At 34.7% G+C, this 15,168-nt stretch overlaps 1 protein-coding gene and 2 pseudogenes across 3 annotated transcripts; 2 read left to right on the top strand and 1 right to left on the bottom strand.

The window, feature by feature from the left end:
• The first annotated feature begins 2,273 nt into the window (after nt 1-2,273).
• LOC133287343 (acyl carrier protein 1, chloroplastic-like) lies at nt 2,274-4,765 on the top strand (annotated as a pseudogene).
• A 1,245-nt stretch (nt 4,766-6,010) lies between these two features.
• LOC133287311 (protein CANDIDATE G-PROTEIN COUPLED RECEPTOR 2-like) lies at nt 6,011-9,248 on the bottom strand (annotated as a pseudogene).
• On the top strand, nt 6,575-12,677 carry LOC133287300 (cyclin-L1-1-like). Of its 3 annotated transcripts, none has more exons than XM_061484874.1 (10): nt 6,575-6,707; nt 9,181-9,276; nt 9,475-9,589; nt 9,673-9,754; nt 9,849-9,989; nt 10,078-10,247; nt 11,044-11,317; nt 11,711-12,110; nt 12,191-12,223; nt 12,298-12,677. In XM_061484874.1, exons 4-10 carry the CDS (start codon nt 9,686-9,688, stop codon nt 12,357-12,359), a joined length of 1,149 nt encoding a protein of 382 aa, XP_061340858.1. In that variant the 5' UTR covers nt 6,575-6,707; nt 9,181-9,276; nt 9,475-9,589; nt 9,673-9,685; the 3' UTR covers nt 12,360-12,677. The 3 variants fall into 3 exon arrangements, with proteins under 3 accessions (XP_061340858.1, XP_061340857.1, XP_061340855.1); XM_061484873.1 differs by having other exon boundaries at nt 9,421-9,589; XM_061484871.1 differs by having other exon boundaries at nt 6,581-6,707; nt 9,428-9,589; nt 11,711-12,134.
• The last annotated feature ends 2,491 nt before the right edge of the window (nt 12,678-15,168 follow it).

Here is a 15,168-nt window from a genome sequence, read left to right as displayed (position 1 = left end):
TTCATCTCTATCTTAAAAGAATCTAAATTAGTGTTCTTTAAAAGGACACACACTTTTTTCATATACTAATTCTTAAGAAATTTTTGCAGGCCTTGAAAACAAGAAAGTTATGGTTGACTCTATAATTTTGACAACATTGTTTATGTTACGTATAACAGAACCTCATGATTAAGTGCTTCATTTGCTGAAGAAAACAAAACCAGAGAAAGACATAATACAATCCACTAGGGCTAGCCTAGTGGTGTGGGTGTGTGTAATAGGGTGTGTGTGAGTATGTGGTTGTGTGTTCTATTCCGTGTAATCTAAAAAAAAAGACATAATACATATCGATGGGATAATGGAACAAAAGCAATATGAAAGGGTGAAATTGTTTCTTTTTTCCTTTTACTGCTTAAAGATGCTCCTATGTTAATCCAATGTCATGTAATATGCCTTTCTCGATACTGCATGAAATTAAAGTCACACGTTTGCTCTCTTTTCCAATAAGAAACAAATAATGCATTAAATCTTTATATATATATATATATATATGTATATATATTTTACTTTTGGCAGAAAGTCCTTTAATTTACACAAAGTCACAAATTTTGTTCTAATTGTGGAACCAAAAGGAGAGACACTTGAGGATGGGAACCAAGTCAAAGCGCACATCGCGGTATTGAGCTAATCAAAATTGAACTTTAGATTGCCGAAATTAGTGTGATTGCTATTATGTCAATGAAACAAAAGGAAACGTTGCCAGTAAGTATTTGATTCTTTATTTGATTATTAATTAGTTGCGATGATTGGTAGTGGAATTTAATGTCCTTTTTATTGAGACCCCTAGTCGCGCACACACAAGTTCATCATATTCAGGTTACAAAAAATTATGAGTGGAATACTACTTATATAAATAAGGGTGTTATTTTTCTTCCACGGTAGAAAACGAAACTTGTCTACAACTCAAATAAATTTAAGTGGGACCAACCCTTAAAACCAATTTTTTTTTTTTTTTTTGCACAGTTATTGATGTGAGAGACGCAGAAGAAAGCACTCTTCTGTAACAGAAGATTATGATTACCCTTTAAATAAACATATTCACTTTACATTGAAAAGCAGGGCGAAAGACCGAAATCTCCACCTCTGGAGATTATTTTTTATACATATGTAGTACCTGCATTTGCCATATAGAAATTAATTTTTGGGCTAAAAAATATTTTCTTCTAGTTTGTACGGATATCACAATTGATGCTCAATTTCTATTAATCCGTCGCACCAAATATAATGTGTGACAGATGTATCCTAAATATTTCCCCTTTTCTGATTTCATTTATGAAAAGGATGAATACTACACAAGCGGAATCAAATAGCCATGCCCTTTTTGTAGTGTGAGATTTACTTTTCTTTCGAGGCAGAAGATCACATTAAGTGGATAAATCTCTCCCAACAAAGTTTTTTCCATACACACAATCAAGAATCGAACCTCTGTTAACATGCTTAAGGAACTCAGCTATCTACCAACTGTGTGGGCTTTGTTAGATTTAACACTTTTTGTATTGTGAGATTTACTTTGAATTTATGTCAAGTCATATCAACAGTATTGTTTACAAATTATCACTGGTGAAATGAGGGAAGGGTTAGCACTTAGCAGGCCGTTCGACTCCTTGAAATTCATATAAATCTTTTTAAAAATGAATATTATTTCTAATTTGTTGATCATATATCTAAGAGTATGGTTATATTTATAAACTCAAAATTTAATTTTTTTATATAAATTATACTATGTATTAGGGGTAGTATATATTACTTGAACATATATTATCCGTTGTACGTAGTTTAGTTTGTAGAAATTTGTAAAAAAAAAAAGTTTATAAAGATAACTTACTCTTATATCTAGTCTCTTTCAAAATTTCAAAAAATATGTAATAGTAAGTATCATTTATATATTTTTTATCATATAATTCAAAGGAAATTTTTTGCCTCCTTAAAAAAAATTCTGACTCCTCCGTTGCAAATCATATGAAGAAGGCATAGTTCCGCCTATACTTTTATTTAAGCATTTTTTGTCATTTATCAGGAATCAACTGACGATTATGTACTAATTCAGGTGATTTTTGTCGAGCTTCATCTTTGCCATATGGACTAAACCCAATTCCTGGGCCAGTAAGTTGGACTCCGTGGCTTGATTCCAGCCCAACTAGTTTGGCCCAAATCCGATACGAAGACTGTTTCAGCTCACTTCGACTTGGCAGAGAGAGAGAGAGAGAGAGGTGACTCGAATCAAAGATCGAAGTGAAGGCAGCGCAAGCAAGAAAGCAGCGTTAGTGATATTGAATACAGTAATATCTTTCATTCTTATTCTCATGTGCAAGTTTTCTCTGAATTCTGTATTCTAGTTCTCTGGAGTTTCGTTTTCAGAAATTATACTTTGTGATATTGAATACTCTTAAAGAATAAGAAACTTGGGATGCACCACCAAAAAGCTAGTTCAAAAGGTGAGAGTGTCCGAGGCCTTATAAACTCCATATTAGTTGGCAGATACTATATATCTCAACACGCTTCCTCACACGGGAGCCCACTGGGCTTGAAGGGTAGACAACATACAAGCCCACCTACATGGGGAAATTCCACTACAAAGAAAGTGAGAGGCGGTGAGATTTCGAACGCTCTGATACCATGTTAAAGAACCTTGGGATGCACCACCCAAAAGCTAGCTCAAAGGGTGGGAGTGTCCAAGGCCTTATAAACTCCACATTAGTTGCACATACAACCAATGTGGGACTATATATCTCAACAATATTGAATACATTAATATCTTTCATTCATTGAGATTGGTTACTATTTGCTCTAATTTGTCAAAGGATTTGCATGTACACGCAAGTATGTACCTCCTGCGTGTGTATCGACATGCGTAGAACATATTCCTTGGAAAAAACCAGGTTGATTTCTCAGGTTGTGTTGTTTTACCGTAAGAAAAGAAAATGTGAGATCCAGACTTGTATCTATCGAGCGTGCAACAGAACCGTACAGCCTAAGAAAGTGCCTTAGTGCTTATAGCATTTGCTCTATGGTTAAAGAACAATTAACTCGAACATTGTATTTTGTGGTCACCTTGACTCACTTTGCTTGCAAAGCCATATTATGGCTCACTATCCAATTTTGTCAGTGTAGAGTTAAATTGAAGCCAAAAGTTTTGGACCAGAATATGTGAAATACTCTGCGTTGCATATCAGGTCAACATCATTGGTGCTCAGTAATAGTTCACTATTATTCTTTAATTAAACAAAAGCAGCGTTAGTATTTTGTTCTTGCTTTGTTCTTTTATATTCATTCTTCAATGAAGTTTCTTTTTAATGCATATGTTGAACAGGCATTCAATTCAATTTCTGGCCCGATGTCTACCTTAATTTCAAGCTATGGGAGAAGGAATGTGTCTTTTAGCTCGCAGCCGCGTTCAGTTCACCTAAGAGTTTCCTGCGCTGTATGTAACTACTTGTGAAGTGCTTCAACCTTCTTCCCTGCACGGTCACCAAATTACTAGATGATAGATTGCTTGAAACTGTAGTTAATAGTTGATTAAGAGAAATGTGATGGGAAAGATAAAATGGTATTTTCACAGAAAATTAAAAATAAAAATATAAAGATGAAATGGGGTACATATTTTATTGAGTAAATACCCTTTTTGGTCCTCAGCAAATCTCACGATGCTCGTTTTAGTCCCTAGCAAACAAAAAGGCCCATCGTGGTCCCTAAGAAATTCAAAATAGACCCATTTTAGTCCTTTTAGGGACTAATATGAGCCTTTTTTTTTTGAATTTGTGAGGGACTACAATTTCAACTAAATGGGTTCATTTTGAATTTCTTAGGGACCACAATAGGACTTTTTATTTGCTAGGGACTAAAACGGGTATCGTGAAATTTGCTGAGGACCAAAAATGGTATTTACTCTATTTTATAACCCTGAGATCACACATCTTAATTTTCCTTTTATAGTCAATGAGTATCCTTTGTCTCAAATCCCAATTTATCTCTGGCTAATGGAGGCCTTTGTAAGATTAGAGATGATTTTATCTATTGAAATTGCGGCATCTAGAACCTTTACATTATAATTTTAATTTTAATTTTATGCAGATATAGCCGTGTAGGTCTTTAACCCTTTTAGTGGAGAAGGTTCTGAATTCTCGAACCTTGTGTTTTATGAAATTTCCTGAGGCTTTATAAGACAATGTTTAATGCTGATAGTTTGGTAGTAGTCTAACTTTTATCCATATTTCAGTAATCCGTATAGATATGTAAGTTCATATAAATACTTGATTAAATCAACTTGAATCGTTGAATGCCTTGACTTGAGCAGGCCAAGCCGCAGACCGTAGAAAAGGTGTGCAAAATAGTAAAGAAGCAGCTGGCTTTATCAGATGACTCTAATGTATGTTACTGGCGAGTCAAAATTTGCTGCTCTGGGAGCTGATTCACTTGACACGGTAATCAACATCTAGCCGGACATTTCAATTGCTACTGTTTGATGCTCCTTGGAGTTATTTACCAAAATCTGAGTATATAGCCATATCACTTGATTTGATTATTGTGAATTCCATTTACATGCCATGCCCCTTTAGGTCGAGATTGTAATGGGGCTCGAGGAGGAATTTGGTATCAGCGTTGGAGAGGATAGTGCACAGAGCATCTCAACAGTTCAAGAAGCCGCATATCTTATTGAGGAGATCATTAGTAAACAAAGTCCTTAGAGTAAAATGTACCAGATGAAACCAGTAGACATTGTATGGGTTTTGTTAGTCTTTAGTGTTTTATCTATATTCGCTCTCAAAATGACGTCGTTTTGGGTTGAAAAATGAAAAAAATTATAATGAAAAAGATTATTATAACTCTGAAATAAATTATAATTACGGAAATACCTTGATTTCCGCTTCAAAACAACGTCATTTTGGACTTAATGTAGATAAATTATCTACATTAATTATAAAAAAATCGAACCCATATATATATATGGACATTAATCATTGACGCGGTCAATTTCAGTCTGCCTTTGCTTTACAATTAGGATACCTGCAGTCCGACCAGGTAACCTGAATAACATAAACTATCAAGTAGATAATCAGTCAGTAGTTTTACTAAAATTTATGACATTTTTTATTTTTCTGGGAATTGTATCATTCTTAAATATTGTGCAATAACTATTTCAAGGTCTATGAAAGCAGCTGGAGAAAAATACAAAAGGATTCCCAAATTAGAAGAGTTTTAAATCCAAATTTACCATTACCAAAGAGTCAAGTGCCTATTTCGTCTTTTATCATTATTTTTCAATTCTTTTTGTGCACTTGGGGTTCGAATTCGAACCTTCGTAAGGAACCCTAACCTATTGAACTTGAATCAGGAAAAGGGAACACCTTTTTTTTATTAGCAATCTAATGTGCCCAATGCTTGAAGCTTTCGTAGCCATAAGCTCGTGATATGTACCATTCAGGCAATAAATATTTGAATTCTCATCCTGTGCTTGTTGACAGAGTTTCCAGCCGATGTACAATAAAATAAAATCAAATGTCTTGTATCCAAAAAAATATTCAAAATGAAAATGTCACTTTCGGGTAGGATTGTAATCCGAGTCGAGTTGAATATTTGATACTTACTAACATAGTAAGATAAATAGCGTTATGTAATGACTAACCCGAAAGATCTGCATAAAATCACTGATATTGTTTTACATATGTTAATTGCTTAATACATGATTGATTGTTCTAGTCCATATTCTTTTTAAAAAAAATTGATTCATTGCACTAACAGACTACTAAAATTCAATATAACCACATACAGAACATGCTAATATAGCATTTACCCGTGTTTGATGATGTAATCTAGTAAATAACCAAACAGTCAAGGAGTGAAATGTCTCTACATACATCTTTTTTTAAATTTTATATAAAAATGTGATCTACTAACATATTTACTTTATTTACATACTTCGTGAACAGGATGACCTGCACCTTATTAAACTAATCTAACAGTTGACACCACATCAGTCCCAATCAGCTTCGAAGAAACCAGCATCTTTCATTTCAGAGTAATACACATTGTCCAAGTGCAAATCTTCCTCCTGTAATCAACACAATAAGAACAATCTCGGTCAGATCAATGAAAGAAGGAAGGATGTCCTAAATCCTAACATGTGAAACACGGACACGTGTTTTTTTAGAAAATATGCGTGTCCGACACGTGTTGAACACGGACACGAACACGCGGTTAATTTTTTGGGACACGTTGATTAGTTGGACACGCGAATTTGGCCGAATCCGACACGCGGTCAACGTATGTGAGCACGTTTTGACATTTTTTTTTGTAAAAAAGAAATAAAATTAAAATTAAAAAAATAAAAAATATTTAATAAAAGGGGTTTACACTTGTTATGTGACAATTAAAATTAAAAAAATAAAAAATATTTAATAAAAGGGGTTTACACTTGTTATGTGACATGAAAGTGATTTTTGCAACACACACAAATTCAGGTGGACCATTGAAAAATGGTAAATAAAAAAATTAAAAATATTTACACCCAAAATGATGAGTGTAACATAAGAAGGCTAATAAAAATATGTAACCCTATCCTCTTATCCTCTCTCGCGCTGGAGGTTGCTGGTCTGGTCCTTCTCTTCTTCGTCGGTGGTCATCGCCGGTCGTCGTCTACATCTCCGGTCATTGGTCGTCGTCAACATCCGGTAAGTCTCTTTCGATTCTCGCCTTTTTTTTTTTTGTTGGGTCTGAGGCTATCGCCTATCTGTCATAGTTGTTTCCAGTAAGTATCATTTGCAAATCTTTAGTTACATGAACAACTAAGTAGTAGAAATAAGCAAATAATGTGGTTGTCTGGTTGATGAGGCTGTCGGTTCTTGTATAGTTTCCTTCATATGTGTGGTTTTTTCTCCCAGATCGATAAATTTCATGTTTAACTTTAACTGTATTATAAACTCCAATAGAACCCAGAGAAAACGAACCATAAAGCAAGTATAGGGGAAAACATGAAACCCACTTTACTGGTACCAAACCGTTGTATGCTGAACAAAGCCACCAGGACTAGAATTGAAACAATAAAAAAGATAAAAAGAAATTAAGCTCTGTTGTGCAAAATTCTAATTTGTTCATTTCCATAGTTCCACAAGATAAATAACACATTGGTTGTACTTAGGCCAAAGCACACCAAGTCATTAATTGAGAGATATTTCAGAGACTTTGATCTCAAGTGCATTTGCTGCAGAAAATTATAAAAGGATTCATATCTTGCATTGCAATTTTTCTTTTTTAGTACTTTACAGTTCAGAGAGTACGTAATTGAGAAGTGGACTTTGGCTAAATTATCATTAGAGAATGAACTAGTTACAAGATCCATCAACACCTTTTGCTATAGCGCAAGAAGTGATTTAAAGTCCATAACTCCTACTTGTAGCTAAACATTTTAACAAATAAGCCATCACCATTGACAAGAATATATGAACCAAATAGAAAATATAGTGAGCTTTGGCAACCTGGCATCTGCCTAAAAAAATAATAATTCTACAAACAGATTCATATAAAACAAAAGAGTTAGGTACTTTGCCTTATTTTTATTGTATATTAAGCTGGCCTTTTGCTTTAGCAATTGTTTATTAAGCTGTTAAAGAATGAAAGAAGGGTTTTGGTAAAGAGTTGGGTACTTTGCCTTATTTTTATTGGTTAACCCCTTATATGAGGCTATCACTTTCCATACTTGTATATAGTATTTGAGAAAGTAAAGAATGTTCCTATCAAAAAACAATCAAAAGTATGTTGTGACTACTTTCGAGCCTATCTACACCCTCTTGTGCTATCTCTTTCTATACCTTAATGTGAGGCTATCTCTTGTGCTATCAAACGTACAATGATACACAGCTGTAAGCAACAGCTTGTGGACAACCCACAAGTTCCACTTCACGTGATGCGTACTGTCACTGCTGTCAATGAATAATGGGACCCCAAATCAAAACAGATACACAGCCTAACCAACAAGGAAAAAGGTGCAACAATTCATACATAAATCACAAGGACAAAAACAGGGTTCTAGTGAAAGAATAACCAAAGAAAATTACCTTCAACAAGATATCAAAACCAACAATGATCCCAGATATACCAAAAGTTCGTGTCAATGCTTCTAAGCCGCTCACACTATTCCCTTGAAGTAAAAAAGTCAGCAAACTCACTTCAAGAAACAGCATTCCAGAAGTAGTAGAAAGGGATAACAGCCGTCCGTCGTTAAGTGATCGGAATCCTCCGTTATGTTAGGGTTTCTTCGTTTATTCACAATCATCGAAGCTCTGCGTTTCACCTCTGAATTTTTTAATGCGTTCAACTATATAACAGATCCCTACAGTTCCTCTTCCTAGTTTTGTTTGGGTAATTGGCGAAATCGAACAGTATCATGTAACACGGTACGATATTTTAATTCCCTGTATATTCCTTTTGATGTTTAAATACTTGTTCTGTTTGGAATTATGCTCCCCTTTATGTTTATGGTATTGCATTCGGGTTTGTACCTCTTTGTCGCTCAAATTTTGTAGAAGTGGGTGTTCAATCTCGCGTATTTTGGGCTCTCGGGGAATATCAATTTTTATGTCTACCCTGTTTCCAGTTTTTGGTTACCTGGGTATTATCACTAAATTTTATTTTGTTTATGAAATGAGTATATATAAACTACACCTTGGTTTGTGTGCATGCTTGATTGATTGGTATTTTGGTGTAATACTGTGGGATGAGTTGTCCTAGGTAGAAAGAAAGAAGTTACGATCTTAGTTGAATATATATTATCAGTGTTTTATGAGGAAGACTTGCATATAGCTGTATAGCTGAATTGTATGATAGCATGTAGCAGTTTGATATGAATTTCACTATTATTGGAGAGTAGGCCATGTGTATTGAGACCAGGGAAGAGCTAGGTGCCACTGGGCCAACTTTTTATCTAAATCTTATTGTAAGCTCACTATTGCAAGAAAATTGAATCTTTCTGTGGTTCTATTTTGTTTAGTGACTTTTGTCAGTTTGATTGTGTGTTTGAAGAAGAGTAGTCTACAGTATAGTCTCCCCTAATTGAAGCAAAGTTATAATTTGATTGGTAGTAATTACAGTATAGTCTATCCATTATTTTTGTGAAATTTTTAATTGATTGTCCATCTCCAATTGCAGTTACTCGTTGGAAGTGCAAAGACTGTCAGGGTGGGTTTTACTTTGCTCCTCCTCTGAAACCTTTTCATTTCAATCCCCCTTTTTTACTGTTGTGAGGTACTTGGTCTCTCTAATCTCGTGCTTTTCTTATGTTGATCACTCAATTTACCTCATTTCGCTTTTGATTAACATTATTTTTTGCAAACAAAGTTCCATGTTCCTCTACTTTTTCTTTTGAAATTTCATGCATGATTGTGTTAGGATAAAGGATAAAAGGGATGATCTACACAACAATTGACACGTTCTACCTCACAGACGAGCAGCTAACAAATTCACCCTCTAGAAAAGATGGCATAGATGAAGCCACCGAGACCACACTTAGAATCTATGGCTGTGATCTCATCCAAGAAAGTGGCATTTTACTTCGCTTGTATCCTTTTTTCATGTTATTATTATTTTTCAATTTTAATCTTTGTGCGTTCGGTTCAGATTGTTACCTTAATTGTCTGGCAGACCACAAGCGGTCATGGCCACTGGGCAGGTTCTGTTTCATCGTTTCTATTGTAAGAAGTCATTTGCACGGTTCAATGTCAAGGTCATTTTTTTTTATTTTGTTATTTGTATTGTTTGCTCCTCCTACTCTCTCTTTTCTTCATGAATCAAAATCCTCATAGCATCTCTTTTTGCAGAAAGTTGCTGCAAGCTGTGTATGGCTTGCTTCGAAACTAGAGGAAAACCCTAGAAAAGCCAGACAAGTAATCATTGTTTTTCACAGGATGGAATGCAGGAGGGAGAACTTGCCCATGGAGCATTTAGACTTGTATTCCAAGGTCACTCTCCCTCTCTTTGTGCCTTGAGTACAATCTTTCAATAAGTTTTTGTTTTTTGAACGTTTTTGTTTTCTTTTTTCATGAACAGAAATATGTTGATTTGAAAATGGAGTTGAGCAGAACAGAGAGACATATTTTGAAAGAGATGGGATTCATTTGCCATGTTGAACATCCTCATAAATTTATATCAAATTACCTTGCTACCCTTGAAGCAGCTCCAGAATTGGGACAAGAAGCTTGGAATCTGGCTAATGATAGGTACATAATTGCAGATATTATTATTATGCCGTTGTTGTATGTCTACACATGTACATATGTTCCACTCCACATTGTACACCACGATTTACTACTCACAAGATTCTTGAATTAGACTGTATTTTCTATTTTTTTTTATTTTTTTTTTGGGTGAAATTCTATTCTTTTAAACATTGGAAGGTTTGCTTCTATATAAGTCTGGCATCGGTTTGGATATTTGGTCAAGCTGATTGTACTTGGATTCAGTAAACAATTTAAAGAGATGGAGTAATCCTCATAACACATTTAATGAAGTAGAAGAACAAAATCTTGACAAATCTGTCCATGACAGCTTTTTGAACAACCTGATAATGTAATTCTATCCTTCAAGGATTTAATTTGTGCAGTGTAAAATGAAAACATAAGTTACTATTATAAATATGAATAGATGATTTAAAGAATAGTGTACTGTCTAGGCAGAAGATTTGGCTGAAAATATGACGGTAATATCGTATAAAGTTTTGAGATTCTTATTAAATTGTTGAACCTGTTCAGCTTGTGCTTGTTGTTAAATGGATAGATGTTTTAAAGGGTATCTACCTTATTAAGCTGTTGGAACTTCTGTAAATCATGCGTGACATACTTTTGATCCAAATCAGAGCACAATCCCCAATGGAGTAAAAAATCTATTTACTCATCCAATTGTCGTACTGCAATGTGCTAGTATTTTTGGTTATGGCCTGTATTCAACGTCTTTCAGTTGAACTAAATGCTTGTTGTTTTGTAGTTATATGTTTCACCAACTCTCTTCTTGATGCAGTTTGCGCACTACATTGTGTGTTCGATTTAAGAGTGAGGTTGTGGCTTGTGGAGTTGTATATGCTGCTGCTCGTAGGTTTCAAGTACCCCTTCCTGAGAGCCCACCATGGTGGAAGGCATTTGATGCAGAGAAGTTTGGGATTGATGAAGTGTGCAGGGTTCTGGCTCACCTTTATAGCCTTCCCAAGGCGCAATATATACCAGTCTGCAAGGACGGGGACTCATTTACATTCTCCAACAAATCATTGGAATCAAAGCATCAGTCAACACCAAAGGTTATGTCCTATTTTCCCCTATTTATTTTATACTTGCCTTAGGGATGCAATGTTAGCACAGTTGGCTGTTATGAGATAAATGTTTGCTTTTGTAAACCTGTATTACTGGCAATCAACTATAAGGTTTCGATCATTTACATTCTCCAACAAATCTGTGTAATCAAAGCATCAGTCAACACCAAGGGTGATGGCCAATTTTCCCCTATTTATTAAATTATTATTATTATTTTTAATAGATTTTCCATATTTATTTTAAACTTGCCTTAGGGATGCAATGCAATATCAGCACAGTGGGCTATTATAAAACAAATGTTTGCATTTGTAAACATGTATTATTAGCAATCAACTATAAGGTTTCGATCTGACATGCCTGAAATCACTTCTATTTTGTAGGATGTTCCACAAAGTAGCCCCCAAGCTGATACTGAGACATCGGCCCCAAAGGGCACTCCTGGGGAAGCTAATGTTGAATCCATTGGTGGCAAGGGTGCAGTGGTAAAGCTAGCCACTGATAAGCTAAAAGATTCCAAGAAGTCTGATGATGAATCCAAAGGCATGGCTACTGAGGGAGAGGCAAGAGATGAACCCACAGTGAAGACCAAGTCTGACCGTAAAATGGATGCCAGTGGGGAGATACGCAGGGACAGGGACAGGGACAGGGACAGGGACAGAACAAAATCCAGGGATAGGGATCGTGGGAGGGATTCTGACAAAGAACGTGAACGAGAGGAAGCTGAGAGGGACAAACTCAAGGATCGGGGTCACCGTTCCTGGGAAAGAGCAAAGGATTTAGGTATTTTTATAGATTTATTGTCTGGTAATTATTTTTCGTTGGGTATTTTGGATGAAATTAAGTTTTTCTGTTGGATGCAGGACATTCAAAGTCAAAACACCATTCATCGCGTGGTATGAATCTGAATTCATGAGTTTGGCATTTTTTTCCTTTTGGTATTCCCTCTTCTAACACATTTTGATTTCAGATCGTGACTACCACGGTTCCTCTTACTCGTCAAGGGAGAAAGATCGACATAGTCATCATTGACATTATTTAAAAGAGCTTTCAAGATCTACCGGCTATTTTGTTCATGACAATTATAAACAATAGGAATTGTTTATAAACAATAGGAATGCCTTTTTATCTATAATTGAGAATTGCATAACTTTTTATCTATAATCATTTACTGCTACCTGTCAGGGCAAGAGTTGTCAAAATTATAAACAATAGGAATGGAATGCCTTGTATTAGTTGCATTCACAATCACATTCGAGCTTGTCATTCAGATTTCAACAAACAATTATCCCTGACTGTATCCCTTCTGCAATGATAGTGGATAAAAGCTATAGAAATAAATTTCTGTATGTTAACTGGTTTAGTTTAATATTTTTCTTTATTCGTTATTGTGATTTAGGAATGATTTATAAGTGCATACTCATTAGGTAGTAAACATCAGCATAAATTTTAGTTTAAGTCAAAATATTTTGTTAATGCGATTAATCTTTTCTTTTGTTCGTCATAAATAAATAGAATACATACAAGATAACGTTGTTACTAACCAATGGTTGATTTAACAAAAAAAAATATCATGTAATTCATGCACAATTAAGTAATTATTTAAGTTGAACTAAATTAATTGAATGGGTGTAATGCTAATTGAATCTTATATAGAAAGAGTTTAAAAATTACATATGACTTCTATCATCTCTGTTTTTCACTTTTATTCCAAGGTAGCATTCCAAGTTTTCAAAATATGTGATTTGAAGCAAAATATAAAGAATAAATTAAATGTACGTGGCCTATTAATTCATTATCATTCAATTGTTGGATTTACTTAACAAAATATTAGGTAACTATTTTTAAAAACTAAAAAAAAACGCCTTTTTTTTTGCGGTAAAAAAAAAATGCATCTTTGCAAAATGAAGTTGAACACAGGTTGGATGGAGGATAGGATATGTGAACCAACATCCCTGTTCGTACTACTACCATGTAACACCGCCGAAAAAAGAAATTACCATGTAGTAGAAGCCTTGAAGACAATAATAAATCAAGGTTGACATGACTCTTTGCGACAAGGTCACCTTCAATTAAGAGAATGATACTCGCTTAGTTGGCAACTGAGCTTCTAAGGATTTGCTTGCGTCACGGGTTCAAACCCTGTCTCACGCAAATTCTTAAAAAATCTTTGGGGGCCAGAGGACGTGCCTCTGTCCTCGAAGGGGAGGTTAGTCTCATCCTTCCTCCGGTAGCGAAGCTCAATGCATTCGCTGTTTCAATGAGAAGCTAGCCTTCGGGCCGTACTCCGAGAACAAGGTGACCGGAGAAGATTAAATGGAGATACCCTCCAGGTTATACCAAAAAAAAAAGAACGATACCCCAGGGGGACAAACAAACTTGGGTAACGAGTTCATCCGCAATGGCAAATCAAGAAACTATAATGCGTAGACACAATTAAGGAACGTCAAGCCAGAAGATCAGACAATGTTATGTAAAGAGCAAAAAGATACACACAAGAGAATATAGCACCTTCAAGAAAAGTAATAAATCAAAACACAATGAGGAAACAAGCTGTCCATTTTTTTTCCCATGTTTCTTTGGTGCTTTTACAGGAGTACTGCAATGGTCAGTATTTTACAAAAAAAAACTTGAACAAATTAACTTTTGAATAAAATTGAAGAAACGTATTCGTCATGAAAGTTTTTATATGTTTATTTTGTCAAACAAATAATTAAGGGAACTAAGTTTATACTCATTTCCAGTTAAAACTGTTACAACATAGTCGTTTTTCTACTATTATATTATGAATGACAAAGTGCATTATTCTAAATCTAAGATTTTTGTGATTATTTTCTTTCTATTGAGCAGATAAAGTGCTGAGCATCCTTTAAAAGCCGATTAGCTATGTCTAGGTGGAATGTCAGAGAGAGACAGTTTGATTTATCAATAATGTTACAGATTTCTGTGCTTATTAAATATGTTCTTGCTATAGGGCCTCTAATTAGGCTTAGTGATTATGTGACACATTTCTATGATCTTCTGGCATTTACCTTATTTGTTACAACAACCAACTAGAATTTGGAATGCATATTGACTTCAACGAACAATGAGGAGCTCATATTTGAAATTTTTCCTGAAGCAGTTCTTCCTGCTTTCTTGTGCTCTTTTATCCACACTAGGTGTTCTTTATCTCTAAATGCAAGTGTCTATTTTTAAGGACCTCTGCTTTTATCATGTCCTATCTTTCTTCAATACGGTTTGATCCAAATGTAAACAATATTGAGGAATTAAATCACATGGAAAATTTTATTTACTACCCTTTTTCTTCTGATAGGAAGATTTATAGCAAATGACTTAACCTAGCCTTGAGGCACACAATTCAGTAGTAGCTCAATTCTACCTTTGCACTTTTCCATGGTCCATGGTCAGAATTTTGTTTTTTCCTGCCTTTAAGAATATAAGAACAAACAGATTCTTTTGGATGATATGCTTTTGGAGTAACTGACCTTCTTACATATGGGTAAGACCAAAATATAAGAACAAACATATCGTTTGGCCAGTTTTTTGTATCGTGAATCGTATAGAATCGTAAGATACAAAAATATAATAATAAATAATTTAAAAATATATAATATAATTAATATCATATAAATCCGAAATCTAAAAAGGATCCAATAAGCAAAATACATAAGCTACTAAAGTGCAAACCAGTTATTCTCCACTCATCAATACTATCACTATTAGCATCTATCAGTGACATAATGAATTCATCATCCTCTACATTAGGGTAGTCATTTGACTCATCTCTCGTTTCTTGTTCAACAATCTTGAGGTTATTTTCCCTTTTCCCTTATCATTC

This window comes from Gastrolobium bilobum, unplaced genomic scaffold (assembly GCF_033153095.1).
Source record: "Gastrolobium bilobum isolate Gb01-03AN ecotype WA unplaced genomic scaffold, APGP_CSIRO_Gbil_v1 utg11002, whole genome shotgun sequence".
NCBI classification, from domain to species: Eukaryota; Viridiplantae; Streptophyta; class Magnoliopsida; order Fabales; family Fabaceae; genus Gastrolobium; species Gastrolobium bilobum.
Note: the sequence above shows the minus strand (reverse complement) of the source record. Positions and strands in the feature narration are given on the sequence as shown.

What these genes read in the sequence shown, in the direction of transcription:
- LOC133287300 (XM_061484871.1), top strand. Translation starts at nt 9,438, where the DNA reads ATGATCTACACAACAATTGACACGTTCTACCTCACAGACGAGCAGCTA. An exon ending in ATTTAGACTTGTATTCCAAG is followed by an intron (nt 9,990 to 10,077) that starts GTCACTCTCCCT and finishes TTTCATGAACAG; the next exon opens with AAATATGTTGATTTGAAAAT. An exon ending in TGGAATCTGGCTAATGATAG is followed by an intron (nt 10,248 to 11,043) that starts GTACATAATTGC and finishes TTCTTGATGCAG; the next exon opens with TTTGCGCACTACATTGTGTG.